This window comes from Pieris napi, chromosome 3 (genome assembly GCF_905475465.1).
Source record: "Pieris napi chromosome 3, ilPieNapi1.2, whole genome shotgun sequence".
Taxonomy (NCBI): Eukaryota; Metazoa; Arthropoda; class Insecta; order Lepidoptera; family Pieridae; genus Pieris; species Pieris napi.
Genome location: NC_062236.1, coordinates 2,677,668 through 2,696,375, shown reverse-complemented (window position 1 = coordinate 2,696,375; position 18,708 = coordinate 2,677,668). Strand labels below are relative to the sequence as shown.

General features: G+C 33.4%; 1 protein-coding gene across 2 annotated transcripts in view; it reads right to left on the bottom strand.

Annotated features, from left to right (window-relative positions):
• Window positions 1–1,599: 1,599 nt before the first annotated feature.
• Window positions 1,600–18,708, bottom strand: part of LOC125063347 (mannosyl-oligosaccharide alpha-1,2-mannosidase IA-like) — an 82,592-nt gene continuing 65,483 nt past the window's right edge. For both annotated transcript variants that reach the window (XM_047669757.1, XM_047669758.1), the window contains exons 3-10: window positions 12,859–13,038; window positions 8,598–8,700; window positions 6,898–7,005; window positions 5,755–5,982; window positions 5,045–5,183; window positions 3,267–3,411; window positions 2,207–2,323; window positions 1,600–1,783 (exon numbers count right to left, since the gene is read on the bottom strand). In XM_047669757.1, the coding sequence (XP_047525713.1) occupies window positions 1,643–1,783; window positions 2,207–2,323; window positions 3,267–3,411; window positions 5,045–5,183; window positions 5,755–5,982; window positions 6,898–7,005; window positions 8,598–8,700; window positions 12,859–13,038 (1,161 nt within the window). In that variant the 3' untranslated portion in view covers window positions 1,600–1,642. The remainder of the gene's footprint in view (window positions 1,784–2,206; window positions 2,324–3,266; window positions 3,412–5,044; window positions 5,184–5,754; window positions 5,983–6,897; window positions 7,006–8,597; window positions 8,701–12,858; window positions 13,039–18,708) is intronic.

Genomic DNA, 18,708 nt, shown 5'->3' with positions numbered 1-18,708 from the left:
TTAATAATCTATAAAAAATCTATGCCCTAGTAACCGGTGCGTTACCGTGAAGTCAATCAAACGTCTCTTTTACTCATAGCTGTTCTTTCTATATATGAAAGGGATGGATATCTGTTCCTTTTGTTTTACACTCTTGAACTTGGCAAGATTTTAAAAGGAATGTTCGCGTATAAACTTTTAGGAAGAAGACCTAAAAAAATAACCTCTCTTGCCAATATTCCGAGAACTATTAAATGATTTAAGACGTGTTACGTGGTGTTTAAGATATATCGATAAACGCGCTTAATATTATTACTAAGTAAATATTATTGGAATAAATTCTAACATCATTATCTATATTAGTGGTGTCATTATCTTAATTTGCGAATTTTGACGTCCGACGGAACGGAACGGACAATTATTTATATCTATGGCTACAGATATGTTACGAAGTTAATTCATGAAAATATAGACTCCATTAATAGAGATTTCATAATGATTAATTGTAAGGTTAAGTAGTTAAACTGGCTCTTAAGTATTTTAAATAAACGCAGGTTGTATATGTTTGCGATTGCCTTATAATCTTGGAAACAAAAATTCATTTCTAATTGACTTGAGCAATTTTACGTCAGTCACAATACAGAAACAACGAAGCTTCAACGAAAAAAAAAACTTTACGTGACATTTTTGACAACTGACCTTGTGTCAATTGATTTTGATCAATATGATCTGAATAAAATCATAAATTAAAACTAACGGTACAATTCAACTGATATATTATATAAATATGAAACACCTAGCATTCCGCAAGCGCACACAAGGACTTTCATGCCTAACCATAACAAAACCTCCACAAAACAAATATTTACTGAACATAGGTTTTATTACGTTACGTTTACGTTTTACTTTAATATCATTTAACTGTAATAATTTTAATTAAAAAAAATACTAGGTATATATGAACACCTTAAAAACTTCCATTGTAAGTAATTCCAATCACCTGCCATTGCTAGTCGCCTGGTACATAAAATTCTCGATATATTAAAAAAAATCTAATCTGGCATTATTTCGAAATTCCTAATAAATAAATATAGACTTTTCTATCAGATTATTTTCCTACCGCAAAATCAGATCGACTCCTTTTCTAGAAAATTCTTCATACAGTGGCTCTCTGTCACACCCTAGATCTTAGAGCGAAAGAGTTATCGCTCTACTAAGCATTAGGCGATATGTATTTGCTTCAAATAATGATTTTATATTATTTAACTAGACGTTGAAGTTTTTTAATTTGATTAGGCCTTTAACACGAAGTTTGAGCGTTGAACACGCTTGTTAAATCAAATTAGATATTGGTGTCAATCGTCATTTTGAAACCCAAAAGTCCAAATACCACAAACTAATAAATAACTTTTTAGTAAATTTAGTTTTAAGTCTGCAATTCACAATCGTAAAATGGCTTTAATTTTAAATATTTAATTCTACTATCTATGTGTAATTTTTATATAATAACTAAATAATATCGAAATGACAATGACAAATGGAATGATGTAATAGTCGACAAATATGGAAATTACACACAGATAAAAAATGAAGCACATATCTCTATCTCTATCTAGACTCAGAGCTGAAATAATTTTGGATATTTAAAAACATAGGATTAAATTTATACATTGTTGTCTATGGTTTTGTACGATTGTCTGTAGAGCGGGTTTTTGTCTTTGATCGGCAACGGGTGCGCTTCAGTGTTGAACACCCATTCATCCATGGACACCAGAGAGTCGTCCGAGAATATTAGGTATAAGTACTGAAAAAAAAATACATTTTAAATATAAAATACATTTGATTATAACAATTATAAATTTATTTAAACTTCTTTATGTTTATAGAAAAACAAATAATATAAATGAAATGGATGCAAAGGGCGGCCTTATCACTAACAAGCGATCTCTTCTAGGCAACCCTAGTAAAACTAAAAAAAGAAATATGATGGTTTAAGTGCAAGAAGTGCATAACCAATTTTTATATACATTATAAAATCACCAACATTAATCTAAAATAATAAAAAAAAACTAAAAAGCTAATCTTACGGATTTATGTATTATTATTTAATATTTAAAAAGCAAGCATATTTAAAATCAATTTAGTTTTTATAAAAATCCGACGACAAATATTTCCTGTCTAGTGTACATTGTTAATATTATAAATAAATGTTGATTTAATTTGATACCTTAAGAGTTTCAGCCAGGAAGAAGCTCTGCTGAACATCATCTCCGACGGGTGTAGAGTGATACACATTGACGAGGCCCGTATAACCACCTTCCACGCGGCAGTGCTTTTCTAACGCCTGGAAATCGATAAAATTAAAAATTAATATTTGTATTGAACAATCTCACGAGTTGCATAGGAGTGCGGGCGAACAGGTTTTAGGTTAGGGCTGCGAGTAGAGCCCTAGAATTCTCGCGGGCTGCAGCCCCCTTCAGATGATCGCCCCCGTATCGCCCTGCATCCTAGTCTGATTCCTGGTCGTGTCCACATGTTATAGGGACGGCACCGCTTTTAATATTTATGTATGTATGTCAATTTATATCATGTGTTTGACCTAATTTTGTGGTCCAAAAAAAAAAAATTCATTAGGATGCAACCCACCACCCGAAGGGGGCGAGGGACAGTGATCATTTACCACAAACGGGCTTATGCCTTCGTCGCTTGCACCAGATGTAGACGTTACTTGTGTTATTTTTATTGTCTAAAAATTAATATAATAATAGTGAAGTTAGAAATTTTATTTAATTTAATGATTCGGTTTCACCAGTCTTAGATTAGGTTTATTTGTAAAAGCCACTTTATACTATTGCATAGATTTTATCGCGGGCTTTGAGCGCGGCGACCGAATCAAGAAATTCCGTAACGAAAATAAAAACCTAATACACGATGACGTTATATAGGTGCGGCCAGTACGCTTTAGAGCGGGACAGAACGCATACACCATCTCATATCAGTCTGGCGTGATTGGTGACGTAGCGCAGGTGGGTTAGAGTGGGACAGAACGCATATTGCGTAGGCACATCTCTCTCTATAACGAGATCGGTGACGTAGCGTAAGCACGGCCGGAAACAGACCCACCCAAAATGATTGCAAGTAAATAACCGTCATATTCTAAGCTCTAGTTCATAACTGTTAAATATAACATAGGGTTTTCCATAAAAAAACTTTTATTTATAGGATCGACGAGAAAAAAAATTGCCACTGTGCAAAATATATTTTTTTAACAAAAAGTCATTATTTACCTGTACAGCCTCCCAGGCCCAATCGCGGTACTTCTGTTCCTTGGTAAGTCTCCACATGATGAAGTAGCTCTCAAAGGTCTCTGGTCTTAAAAGGAACATCTTCTCGTTACTCTTCATTGCACGGGCTTCAACTGCCCCGGAAAATCTATAAATTTAAAAACATATTTTGTTGCATGAAATATTTTCAGAATCTATGTTTCGTCTTCTGTGCATTTTAAAGTAATCCTAAGATCCAGAAACAAGACTGAGTTCCGTAAGTCATATTCCAATAGGCTAAGTCTCAATTACAATGCCAGTGACATCATCAATATTTTTAAATTGCATAACAATCGAGAGCCAATCAATTCAAACTATATTTAAAAAAAAGGGTGTGTGTACTTATGTACGCGTGTAAGAAGTTATACTTCTTTGGCATTAAAATAGTTTTTGATTGCAAGCAAATAATTAATTACAATTAAATAATCAAAGACTGGAAAAGGAGTCATTATAGTCAATAAAGTTCAGTTTACATTTGAAAAATTAAATAAATAAATATTTATTATTATTCTCTTACATTAAGTGTAACATAAATTCTATTATTATTTGAATGTTGTTTTTAAATTATGTCCAATGCCGTAGCATCTTCCGTGGGCAACTTCATTCTATTAATTTTGTGTAACATCGTAAAATTTCACTCTCTTAAATTTTTCATAACGCGCCTAAAGAAGTATAACTTCCACAATTAAGAAGCTAGGTACTGTTTTACTGCATTTTGCGGTACATACTTCATCGGTAACTTACCTAAGAATTGTCATACTATTATATAAATACTGTAAGATGTCTATGCGGAAAGAGAACCGTCGGATTTGAAACACCTAAACTCAGATTTTTCATTCCGTAGAATTCTGACATTTCATACCTAAGTGTTGCTACTAAAAAAGTTCTCCACCGAAAAAAGGACAAATTTGACATTTGAGGGCGATAAAAAATACGTAGCATTTTACGTATTTTTATGTTGTACATACAAAAAGGTAAATCTAAATATTTACATAATCAAGTGACCTAATACAAAAATAACAAATATTTCAATATCATGAACGACACGACTCGTATTGAAATTGAAAAATGTGTTCAGTCAAAAAGGTTTGTAATCTCTGACATGTCAAATGATAACTGTCAGAATTCTACGGAATTAAAAATCAGAGTATACAACCTCTAGCTACAATAATTAAGATGACGTCATGCCTTGAAACGTTCTATCAAAGTATTCCCGCTAAGCATATTATATACAACAAGTGGACCCGACAGACGTTGTCCTGCATGATATTTCAAGCAATTAGTAAAGCAAAGTATGAAAGTACCGACTGCAGCGCCATCTGGCGGGCTGATTTGTGAATCTAAACCATTCCCAGATCCCCTTGAACACACACAAAAAATTTCATCAAAATCGGTCCAGTCGTTTGAGAGAAGTTCAGTGACATACACACTCACAGAAGAATTATATATATAAAGATTTGTAGACCTTAGCTTCTAAATAACGTTTTTTATATGAAAAAATCAAAGTACATAAAGGGGCCGTTCAAGTATTATGTAAGCACCATATTTTAAACAGTTTACGTCAACAGTAATTATTGTCTATGCTTGAAATCGAAATGCATTTTCGAGGATTCCTACTAAAAATTAATACGTTTATGTACTATTATTTTTGAGAGCTTTGCTGACAAGAGGAAAGAGGGGGGAATAAATTGCATTAAATCTGCTTACGTAATACTTGTCTCAATAAATCAAGTAGAAATCACCTAAAAGCCTCGGGTCCAAGTTTAGTGTCAGATCGGTCGTAACTCTCATGACAGGTTTCAGTCAGCTTACGAGCGACGTCCATGTATCGCTCAGATAAGGAATTCTCCAAACTTGTGGACGCCATCGCGAACATTCCACCTGCAATTATACATTAAGTTGTTCAAGAAAAATCGCTTGGAAACCTTAATATTTTATTTTAATAGAACAGAACAATCCCCTTCACTGAAAATACTTTAAGTAATACCGCGCCCATGGACATCATTAATGGCAGAGGGCTCGCAAGTGCGTTAAATAAATAAATATAGCCTTTATTGTCAATCTTGTTAAGTTACATTTTATGTTATTACTACTTAGTTATTAACGAAATTTAGTTAAAGTAAATGTAAATATTATCAAATTATTTCCTATTAGACACCGCAAGTGCGTTGCCGGTTCTTTAATAATTCGTACGCTCTTTTCTTGAAGGACCCTAAGTGGAATTGGTTCGGAAATACTTCAGTAGGCAGCTGGTTCCAAATGTGGTGGTGCGCGGTAAAAACTGCTTTAAAAAAGTCTTTCTCTTTTATCCCAGCGCAAACGTAATTTATCAGAAAGAGACGAAACAGTGCAAATTGATTTGGTTTTTATGAAATACGAATGCTACTGACATTATCTTTTGTGTAAGATGATGATAGCATCTTCATGGTACCATTATTATTATCAACTTTACCAGCAAAACACGACAAGTGATCCATCTTTTCCTCAAATATCCTGCCATACTTCAGCTCAGCCAAGTACGCGAGACCAGATGGAGACGTTCTCAGCATTTTATCAAGCGCCGGTTGCATTGCCTCGTCGAACATTATCCTGGCTTCTTCATCTTCGTTGTTGGTGACGAGCCACGCCTTCAGCAGGTACTCGTAGAAGGAATCGCCCAGGGCTCCGAGGGACATATGCCCTGAAAATATTATTTTATATATTACCCAAAGGGCAGGGAATTATCACGTTAAATAATCATTTATAAAATGATTATTTACATGTTACGTCATTGATGACAATCATATGATACGATGTCATAATTTCAATATTATCTGATAAAGAATTGAAATATTATTCGATTTAAGATAAGATACTTCCACATTTATGTTTTTTCATATAATAATCAGTTATTTAATCAAAAGACACCGCATCTTGGTTTTTAGAGGTGATCAAATAAAATAAATTATATTGTACAATTAAGAGAAGATATTGTGCAGTTTTTTTTTATAGAACAGGGGGCAAACGGGCATGAGGCTCATTTGATGTTAATTGATATCACCGCCCATGGACACTCTCAATGCCAGAGGATTCACGAGTGCGTTGCCGCTACGCTCTTATCTTGAAGGACCCTTAGTCTAAATACTTCAGTGGGCAGCAGGTATATGTATGTTACAAATAAGTTCAAAAACTACTCAAGCAATTTCTACTAGAATACATTATTATTCCTAAGTAACATAGGCTTAAAATGTTTTAAAACTATGTTCAGCCGTGCGAGTCGATCTTTTATTTATCATCATCAAAAACCGGTAATTCTTTGAAAATTTCCCTAAAGATGCACATATGTTTGTTGCTTTTTACTGCGACGACGGTATAGTCTATATAGTTCGCTTGATTAGTTGCTTGGCCTAGGTTTTTGGATATGTCCGCACGAGTAAGTGTTAATAAAAAAAATAAAAAAATCATAGGTCCACTGAAACCACTAGTAGGCAATATAATTTTGTTTATACATTATAAATGCTTACAATTTTAATTAAAAAACCATTCATGTTATAGAATATGGTAGTAATTATGTATGATTTAACTAATTAGCGTAATTTAAAGGGTTTAAACTAACTTTGTCCCCAGGTGCCGCTGCGCGGGTTGATGTAATTTGGGTAGAGTCCATCTGGCTTCTGGATGTTGTGTAGGACATCGCGGATTCGCTTCACCTTCTCCCTGTAAACTATATCACACATGATTTATCTCAACAATACAATTATTCATATATCATTAATCATCTTCATTTATCTAGATTAGAATGCGTGGAAAACCTTCCGACTTTGATCAAACTGAAGTTCCGTAAGTTGCATTTAAAGAAATTTGTGACAAATATACGAAACATACTTTAATATAATATAATCAAACATTATCCAATTCCAATCTTCTATATATATAAAAAGAAAATGGTGTTCGTTTGAGGCTCTTTCACGCTTAAACCACTGATCGTATCGACATGAAACTACCACCATTCGGTGCGAAATTTTTCCTAGATGGTTTATGGCTATTTATTTTTCGAATTCCAACGTTCCTTCATTTTTTTATTTCTGTTTTACTTTTATGAAAAATTTTCCCGCTAATAAAAACAAAAGAGGCTTCCTAGAACCTCTAAACGTCAACATCTGTTAAAAACTCGATTTTCGAAATATTTCAATTTTCTTAGCGGGAAGTTAAAAAGAAGAATAATAAAAATATGAAAAAAAATAAAATAATGAAACATAAAATTTATTTTAATTCGTCCAGCAAAGCGGGCGCGAAACGGCTAGTAATCACATATAAGTACCTACTCCTTGTTGTGAATCTAAACAACCAGTAAAGCATGTACAAGGATGCCAAAGTTTTTACAAAATTGAAACGAATGAAAGAATCCTTCAAAGATTCGGGACGACACGAAAGTTTATGCAGACTGTTAAAATACGGAAAGTTGCATATCTCGGACACATTTGCTTCATCGATACGACTTATTGCAGCTCATAAGAAGAAGTCGTGGTTTCAGAACAAACGAGAGTGGACTAGCCCTCATCCTCCGACTAGCGCAAGATACCCAAGTTGTTAACAGCCAACCTTTAGAAGAAAACCGTGAGAAAGTGGCAGCTCAAAAAGAAGATTACCAGTGAAAACTGGCTAAACTTATTTTCGATAGTATCCTTTAATTCTTTACATTATAAAAAGCTATGGAAAAGCTTTACCTATTACAAAAATTGGTTAGAATTAACAAAATTACTTGTGAAGGTTTAAAACGACTTCGTCCTTTTAGCGAACGAAAGGGAATACTTAGGTGGTTTGGCCATTTAGAACGGATGAATGAGAACTGGCTTACGTATAGGATATACTAGGCAACCGTGGATGTTGATGTCGGGTTGGGTTGTCGGACCAAATCCAGGAGGTACTAGAGAAGGGACAACTTAAAAGTACTCATAACCGACGAGCATGTATGAATGTCATGAAAGTGAACCGAGAGAGGTATGTTAGGATCCTGCAAATGGTTATTGTGGAACTGGTCCGTGGTCTCTGCCTACCCCTTCGGGAAAAAATAAATTGTGAAGGTTGTTTGAATATATCAATATATCTTTCAACTATTGACCTCCTTGTTAATTGTTACCCTAGGTATAGAAAGAGAAGCAAAAGAAGACAAATGATGCGATGGCTGATATGCCAGAATAAAAAAGATAGCTGGCATAGATTCGTTTAAGATAGCGACTGAGAGAAACAGTCAGTTTACATGCATCAAAATCTATTCTCATTACATCATCAACACATGTTAGGATATCGACATACCTTCTTTTCCTGTCACATCGCTAAGGTAGGTGAACTCGAGGTGCAGGGTACCAACTTCGGATAAAATGCTGTTCGATCCTGCCCAATGGTATTGCCGACTCGCCTGAAATGTTTATATTTTTCAAATTATTATAATTTTATTGAGCAGTGTTGGCCTAGTGGCTTTAGCGTGCGTCTCTCATCACTGAGGTCATAGGTTGGATCTCTGGCTGTACACCAATTGACTTTATCTCTATGTGGGCATTTAACATTCGCTCCAACGATGAAGGAAAATATCGTGAGAAAACCGGCTTAGTCGAAGGCGTGTGTCAGGCACAGGATGTTGATCATCTACTTGGATTGACAAATGGATGACCATTTCATAAGAAACAGATACATAAATCTGAGGCCCAGACCTAAAAAAGAATGTAGTGCCATTGATTTTTTGGGCTAAGGGTTTGGACCTTTTGTAAAACGTTGCGATGCGATGATTGAATTACGCGTTGTTGTTAATATTATTTTCGATTTTCCAGTACTGTACACCACATAATAGTAACTTTTAGGTATAAAGAGTCACTGGGTGGCGCCCCATGTTATGGCGCGTTACATTGGGGGGGTGTCAATAATCTCTAAAAATTGCGTGACGTAATACTTGAACGCTCCCTTAATGCCCGACACATAGTCGCCTTTTTAAGTCTAAAAAGGTATTAATTACCCATTTCCATACGAGAAAGTGTGCGCAATTAGAAAGTAAAGTCTATCGGTGCACTGGCATCAAGCTTATAATTAAATTAAGAAGAAGCATTTAATATATATTCCTTTTTTGACGTTCATAAGTGTACGTTGTGTTTCCTATATGAATAAATGATTCTGTTTTTTTTAATACAGTGTTTCCCAACCATTTTTGTGCCATGCCCCACCTTTGCCTAGTTGGAAAACACTGCTATAATTAGTCATGAAAATCGCACCCTCTAAACTACACTGTCGTAAGGGCGAGAAAAATTACAGAAGGTAATTAGTAGGCAGAAGATAACCGGATTAGCTTTCAAATGAATACAAAACATGTACATTGTACATCATCACCAGAAAAAATAAATCAAGCGTGTCCATAAATAATTACATAGATTATTTAAAAAAACGTGTGTGTACTTATGTACACGCGTTAGAAGTTATACTTTAGCATAACAAGATAAAAATCTTTTCAAAAATGTTATCTTTCGCCATATTCTACGTTTGTAGAAGAAACGACACTAACAATAGAAAAATAATATTCTCATCATTTTTCCCTAACGCGCCAAGAGAAGTATAACTTCAAAAAAAACGAAAATGTTGACTATAGCTAACTTCAGGGTGTCCGTTTTTTGTGACGGAGTGCGCGCGCATCGAAAAAATTTACTCTCATCATTTTTCCCTATCGCACCAAACGAAGTATATCTTTAATAGATTATAATTGAAAAGTCGTGGAATTTATACAAAATACTTCAACCGTATTTCACGATTTCGATTCATAAACGTTGAGGTAATCATGAATAGCAATTTACCGCTTATTTCTACAACAAACAACGCATTGTTTAAAGTAGATACAATAGATACTGTTAATTATAAATAAACAAATTGCTGTTTAAATAAAACTTGAAATAGGATCTCGTTATTGAAAACTCAAGTACACAATTAAAGGCTTTCTTGAGAAAAGCTTGAGTTCTTAATCATCAATAATCATAAATACGATCCTTGCGAATACGTAAAATCGAATAGAATATATTTTCGTATGGAAAAATTGTGGTAATCTTTTCAATAGTATTCAAAGTCAAATGTTTGGAAAACGCTCTTTTGCTTACAATCACCGTTATTATATCGAGTAAGGAATGCAAAATAAATGCATAAACGAACGTTGAGATGCAATAGACCAATCAGAATTTAACAGAAGGCGCCGTCGTTTTGTTTTAAATTCTCACCCGTATTAGTATACGTACAGTATATACAGTGTAAACTCTTTATAACGCAACAGCCATTCTCTATTACAAAGAAATATTTCATATTTAGACACCAACAACATACTTGTGTTATTGTTTTTTATAATCAGCTTACAAAACTAACCTTTTGAGGTGCCGAAATTTCTAAGAAAGACACCTCAGCCGTCTCGCCTTTGTTATTGTTAATTGCATTAACACGTGTGCAATTATTCTTAGATAGTTGTAGAAAAATTCTTATTGTTTCATGAAGATGATTCCACCACATCCCAAGACATGCACAAAATACTCAAATAATTACAAAACAAATATTGGCATAGCAAAAGACGTCAGGCAAGGTTAACAGAATATGTGTTTAGAATAATTTACCTTTTGTTAGTAATACAATTAGAAATTATTCTAATTGGTTAAATTTGTTTTTTTTTTTCTCTTCGCTCCGTTAAACAATAACTCTCTATAACGAAAAAAATGCTCGGTCGCTTGAAATTCGTTATAAAGAATTTACACTGTATATCCAATATATCGAAAAGTATTACTATAAGCCTCCTTTGTTTTTTTTTCTGTTTTAGTGACGTATGTTAATACAATGACTATTGTAGTGACTGTTATCAGTCATAAACAATGTATTTTATAACACAAATATGAAGGAATGCACAAAATAATCAACTACAAAAAATAAACGATGGTGTTTTGACGAATATTTTTTTTTATACAGAACAGGGAGCAAACGGGCAGGAGGCTCATCTAATGTTAAGTGATACCGCCGACCAGGGACACTCTCAATGCCAGACGGCTCGCAAGTGCGTTGCCGGCCTTTTAAGAATTGGTACGCTCTATTCTTGAAAGACCCTAAGTCGAATTGGTTCGGTAATAATACAACAACATTTACAGTGAAAGATCAGCAGAAAACTTACGAAAACTAGATATTAACATTGATGGGATTTCCAGAGATTAAGGGCATGTCAAAGTAATTTAATACAGCAATAATGTATGTTAATCTGTGATTCTATTGACTGGAGGACATATAAAAGAATAATATGTGAAGCAACGATACTATTAAAACGTAAAACTTTGTAGGTCTTTTATACAATACAATAGTACCTATGCAATGTATTCGTCGTTTTACCTAAAATCCGGTTTTACTATGGGAGTTGTTTCTATATTTAAAAATAAAAATATGTGTTTATTCGTTATAGTTAGGTATGCATTACAATGTGTAAGATTTTAGAGAACCCCTTTGAAGTAACAAAATCCTGTCAGGGTACATATAAAAAATGTTTTACGATTTAACTTACGACGGAGAAGAGTTTTAACGGATTTCGTACTATTTTGGAATAAAATAACAATTCGTGTCGCCATATCGAAAAAATAAAAAAATGCCAATTTAAATGAATTTATTACCAGTTCTTCTGCTCTACGCTCTTTGAGAACTGACAGTGAATATAAAAGCATTTTCATAGGCGTTCATAAGTTTACATTACCTACTATAAATAAATGATATTTTCATTTTGTTATCGGTTCAAGCCGATAATATCGAGGTTCGATTCTATACGGTTCAATTTTGTTGCGTTATCAAATAAAACGTCGATTTTATAATAGTAACATACAATTAATATAACTAATCAAATTAATACAGAAACTTTTTACTGCTTTGCCCATATTTATGTTCCTTGATGTGTAATATTTTTGTGTGATAATTCTTAGTTAAAGAAATGCCGGTATATAGGACAAATCTATCAGTAAATATACAAGAGTTTTTCCTTTGTATTAACAAATTGATTGCTATTCTTGTATCGCGTCCGATTAGGTGATATCCAAACTTTAAGGGCCTTCGCTAATTAGGAATGTATTCTAAATAATAAGTGGAGTGGTCCTTTGAAACGATAAGTCGGGATCCGATTAATATAAGGGTCATTGATTAATTTATGCACTATCGGTTTTCGGTACCCTTTTCAGGGTATAATTGTGATTAAAGTTCAGTTCGGTAGCGTTTTAGTGATAATTTCAAACTTTATTAGTCAATTTACATATCAGGAATAAATTTGGAACACCGACAATTGTACCTGTATTACGTAGTTATTTGTGTATTAACAAAATCAAAGCTCCTTGTTACTTTTGGTCGCCTGGTACAATTTTGAAAATTTTGCTTGTCTAAGAAATAAAAGGCAGTTTAAAAAAAGCCTTTAAAGCTTTTTTGTTGTACTCAAAAAAATGATGCATTTATAGGAATATTAATTAAATCGTAAATTTGAGAAACAATAATAATAAAAAGAAAAATAATAAACTATATACTATTAAATCATGCATATTACCTTGTTACTAGGGTTTATTAGCGCATAGGGCAATCCAGTGGGTGTATCAAAGGCGGGCAGCAACGCATCAGCGACCTCTGCAGCCTTATCCCGGAATATGGAATCACCGGTGAGTGCGTAACAGGATAAGAAACCGCCCACGAAACGAATCGTTGTCTCGAACACTGATAGGTCTGAATCCTGAAAATTTCAGTAAATCATGTCATTAAAAAATGTTGGAGCTGGTACAAATTTGAATCAACATTTTTAATTTAAAGGCATTAAAAAATGATTCATTTTTAAAATAACTTTTCGTGTAATAATTACTTCCCAGAGGTCAAGTGCAACGTGCTTATGACAACCATAAATTACCCTTCGACGTGTCCCTGGTCTCCAACCGCGATGCTTTTATAATAAAACTAGCTGACCCGGCAAACGTTTGTTTTGCCATGTATATTATTTCTAGGAAAACATTTTTTTAGTTCAATAAAATAATAAAGTATCTACAATTATAAAAAAAGGGTTGATTGTAGAGGGGTGAAAATTAGCGGTTGTATGTTTTTTTTGTATGCTGTATCATAAGAAAAAAAAAATCAAAAAAATTAAAAAAATTGGGGTGGACACCCCTTATCACTTAGGGGTTTGAAAGATAGATAGTAGCCGATTCTCACTTACTATACTAAATATGCATAAAAAGTTCATAAGAACGGCTCGAGCCGTTTCGGAGGAGTATGGGAACGAACATTGTGACACGAGAATTTTATATATTAGAAGAAGATGACATCACATCGAGTTCTCGCAGCTACATAATTTCTTAAAATTAATAAATAGTACGCATAACATTTAATAAAACCTTTTTTACGAGGAAAACAACAAGACATGTAAATAATTCGCGTTTATATAGGTACTTGCATAAACCACGGTGAAACAACGGTAAAAATTGCGTATACCACTTTAAACCGCGCAGTAATTTTACGTTTCTGCCTCGACACACTCCACGATTGTCACAAACAATTAACTCGAGAACCTTTTGTCTACCTTGTACTGCAGTTAAAACAACATACTGCAATATTAAATTATGTGTTACCTTTTTCATAATGCTTTGTGGTAATATAAAAATAGTTGTTGCATAGTATGTTGATTTTAGTAATGTGGTTGGAATTTTGCTTTTAGAGAAACGTCAATCATATGTTACAATTGACAACACGTAAATATACATTGACAGGTTTAAAATGCGTTTATTAAAAATAAACTAAAAAATATCATAACGTCTAAATAAAACTAACTAAACTAACTAGAAAAGTTAGTAGGTACTTTAGAGTTGGAAGCCGCAAACTTGTAAAAATAAAATATATTTTACATATATTGTAAAAATATACGACAACTAGCAGACAATTCAAGGGAAACAGTAGGAGACAACCAGTCATGGGGACCACCATGCTTTTTTGGTGGTTATGTTATTAAATTGTAGCTTATGTGAAACGTTGGTACTTTCAACACAGCGCCATCTGTTAGATTTGTGACTATCAAATAATAAACAAATAATTTGCAATAAAATAATATATTACGGGTATAAATGAAGATGTAAGCTATCGTATCTTTTAAGTTGGCTCAAACTACACACGGTGAGCAAATTTGATTAATATCGGTTCGGTAGTTTAGGAGTCCATAGCGTACAAATAACGTGACACGTAATTTATATATATTAAGATATTAACCCAAAATCTCTTAACATACTAATAAATTACATATACTAGCAAAACACTTTTATTTATAAACACGTTGGGTCTCTTGTTTTTATTAACAGCCTTTCTCGGTAAATGGCCTAACACAAAATAGTTTAACAATACGAAACAGTAGTTCTTATGAATAGCACATTCAACCAAACAAACTCTTCATCATTATTATTAATTATACTAAAGCCAGCATTCACTACTAAATCTATAAATTGTTTCCAGTAAATGCAGTACCTTTTAGAACCGGGAAAAATAGTACTTTTGTTAAAGTTTTATTTTGAAACCGATTGATCTAGTGCGGGTTGGGATTCAAAGGCAGGTGCGGGGCGCAAAAAGAAAAAAACGCTTACAAAGCAATCCGATAAAGTTTGCATGGTACTATCACACGTAGAGTCGTGTACCTATTTCTTGAGGAAGTAAAAAAAAATATTGTTAGGATACTGAGGTGTTTATTTACAGCTTTGAAACACCGCTGCCATATATTTATTTTCACACTTTGTTGCAATCAAAATAAAAGAAACACAAATAACACAATACATAAAAATTATAAGGGATCCAACGGGCAGTCTTATCGCTAATAAGCGATCCCTTCCAGGCAACTCTAGTAAGAGAAAAACTTAAAAAAGAAACATGATGAGTGCAAGAAGTGGAGAACCAAATGTTATATTAAAAAAAAATAGAACATTAACATAAAGTAATACAAATAAAAATATTTATAACAAATTAAACACTAAAAAGCTAATCTTACAGATTCATGAATAGTGACAAGTGATGCAATACAAAAGTAAAGGAAACACAAGAATTACACAAATCACGATTGATCAGGATAGGATAAGGTTAATAAATGTTTATACAGAAGAGTTAGTAAGCGACTTCTTCCAGACAACGTGAAAGAAAATTATATGAAATTTAAGATGAAATGCGTAACATATTTGTTAATTATGGTCTAGTAAGATACTATATGCGTACCTACATGTTTTTTTAAAATTAATTGAAAAATAACAAATCAACATACTAATAGCTGTTTAAAATAATAATTTCTCTTAATTTACCGTTAACATTAGCTTTTCAACATTTCGGAAATACCAATAAGTTATTTTTAAGAAACGTGTTTACTATATGTTTAGTCAGTAAAAATAATAGATTTTTTTAAATAGCTTTGACAATAATTATTGTTGGTTACACTTTCAATTATAATTATGTACACATACCTGTTAATTCTATGTTTATACATATTATATTATTCTAGTTCCAAAACCTACTGGGCAAACCAACCTGGTAGAATACTCAAAAACGGTGCGGAAATTTCTACATATAATGAAAAAAAAACAACTCTTCACGGTCTGATATCGCGATAAGTCGAAAACGGTGCTTCGTAAAATGATATCTTTTTGTAGAGAATTTAATCTACGAACTTTCTCTCATCCAATTTTCAGTTCTCATTACAGAAATAAAAAAAACCTAAATGTTACTTCAACCTTAAACATTTGACCTCGATTAAAAACAAAAAGCTGGATTGATGAGGATTCTAACATTTATTTATTTACACTTCGTTACCATAATATACAAAATCATACATATAGAAAAACAAACAAAAAACAGGTTACATAAGTTATTAGGAAACGGGCGGCCTTATCGCTAACAAGCGATTTCTTCCAGGCAACCATTAATATGGAACACTAAAAAATTAAACACCTACAGAGGGTTAAAAAAACATGTAACTATAACTAAAATTAAATAAAGTAAAATCCAAATAAAAATATAAATAATAATATGTATAAACAAAAATGTAAAAGCTAATCTAAACGTTAATTGAGTTACAAATAATAGCGCTTACTAGAAGCATATTATTAACCCTGGAAAGATAGTCTGCGTAAAATTTACGCATGCGTTTTCGAATAATTGCTCTATCTTTCTAATTAGCGCGAATCCATAGCTGTGCGTTTAGGACATCTCATTCGTCGTTGGGAGCTGCCGCGTGACGTAAGTGTCAATAAGGTAAGTGCCACCGATTTTGAAATATAATGACCGCGTGAGTCAAAATTACGCATGATTATCTTTATCGTGACTTTTATGATTTTGGCTTATATGACAGTTTTAGTACTGTTTTAATACTTTATATCATAACAAATATTATAATTTCATTTTTAAAGATATTGAGGCAAATATATATCACAATGGGGAGTATCAATTGAAACGAACACGAAATCCTGGCCGCTCTTATGCAAAGTGATGACGAGCTTCCGTGTGAGGACACCGACAGTGAAGTAGCGGACCACGTTTAAAGTTTTCTTTTTTTTAAGTAAAAATAAAGGAGTTTAAAAAATTATCTGCAGTATTAATTATTCTAATATATGTGTATATATAATAACATACAGTTCATTAAAATAAACTATTAAACCTAGACCTACAACTAATTCAAATTCTTGCGTAAATTTTACGCATGATTATCTTTTCCGTATTACAAAATATGATTATCTTTCTAGGGTTAAGCATGTATATTTCTTTATTGACGTTCATAAGTGTACATTGTGTTACCTATATAAATAAATGATTTTTGACTTTGACTTTGACTAATAACCTGCAACATGAGCACACCTCACATACACACCACCACGTACCCTCACTTTCAAACCATCACACAACACATCCGAATAAGGTAATAATTTGTATTTGTTTTTCCTTTCTTAGTTTCGTAAACGGCTTAGGCTTAGTTCATATGGCCGCGCGGTACCGCGCGGTACAAGATCAATATAAACGGTAATTATCGTCTACATTACCGCGCGGTACCGCACGCCAACGCGCGGCGCGCTCTGACCCGCGCGAAAGATCTTGAATCGCGCGCTTCCACGCGGCCGCGCGCGGCACAAGTTTTGCAAACCTGTATCGACCTGTTCAGTTGATCCACGCGGCTTGAGACGGAAAGACACATAGATCGATGCAAAATGAGTACCGAAGATATGGTATTAAGTATTTGGTGATATGCAATATCTTATAGCATCTTCACTGGATTTTAAATCATTTTCAATAGAATCGTATAAAAAATCAAAGGATGCAACTGACATCCGGAAATAGTTAAAAAATTTATCTTCGTGTAACCTCAAGTCGGGATACAAAGTGACAAAAAGGCTGGAAGAAAGTCTGTCACTTAAAATTGGATGCTGGGTGTATCGTCTTTGTCTTCTTCTGCGACTTCTCAGTCTTCTATATTCGTCCATTGTCAATCAATGTTGAAGCCACACTGGCGCGCGTACATATACCGTCATGTGAATGCTCCAACAGCGTGGCGACGCGCGGCTACGCGCGGTCATCTGAACTTAGCCTTAAACCTTTTTTTATATCCATTCCAACTTTGGCTATATCTTTAGTATAACAATTTATTTAACGGAGTACGAAATAAATAAATATAATTTATTTTCGTAAAATCTCTTCATTAAATGATTCGATGTTCTCTCGTTCCATTCCATTCATATACAAGGAAAACACATTCATTTTCTTTGTGAAGTGAAACTTTTGTTTGAGACTTTCCATTCTAGTCGGGACTTCGCTGAGGTCCAATGCATTTGGCAAATGAAAAAAGTTAAAAACCACGTCAACGTTGCTAAAGTTGGATGCATTGAGGCTATATGTATTCTCGAGATATACGAATAGTTTTTGTTGAAGTTTCGACGGTGAGATTGTAGCGGTAATTGAGTTTTTTTTCCCTATTGTTCATCATACAGTGGATTAGGATTACCTTTTTCAAAGAAAATAGTCTAAAAATATTAATAATACTTTGTCCAAATGAGCAGTATCACCCTCTTAACCTTCGCCTAACTTGGCTTAACCCATTGTCTTTTCGTACAAAACATATTATGACGTAATACTTTTATCGCGTGCTTTGTTTTAGTCAACGTGTCCAGTTATAGTCTACTCGTAATTTTGGTTAATTTGAAATTTTACACAGCATTTGTTAAATTTATAAATTCCCTAGACACTTTTCGTTTACAATTTTTGTCTGAAATCCAATTTGCTAGCTTTTCTATAACAAAATTTATCAGAATCCTTAGAGTATATTTTATATGAGTTATTTCTGTTGATGAAAACACCGTAGCCCGCGTTGCCCTCCTTATAATTTTAATTGAACAGTTTTCGT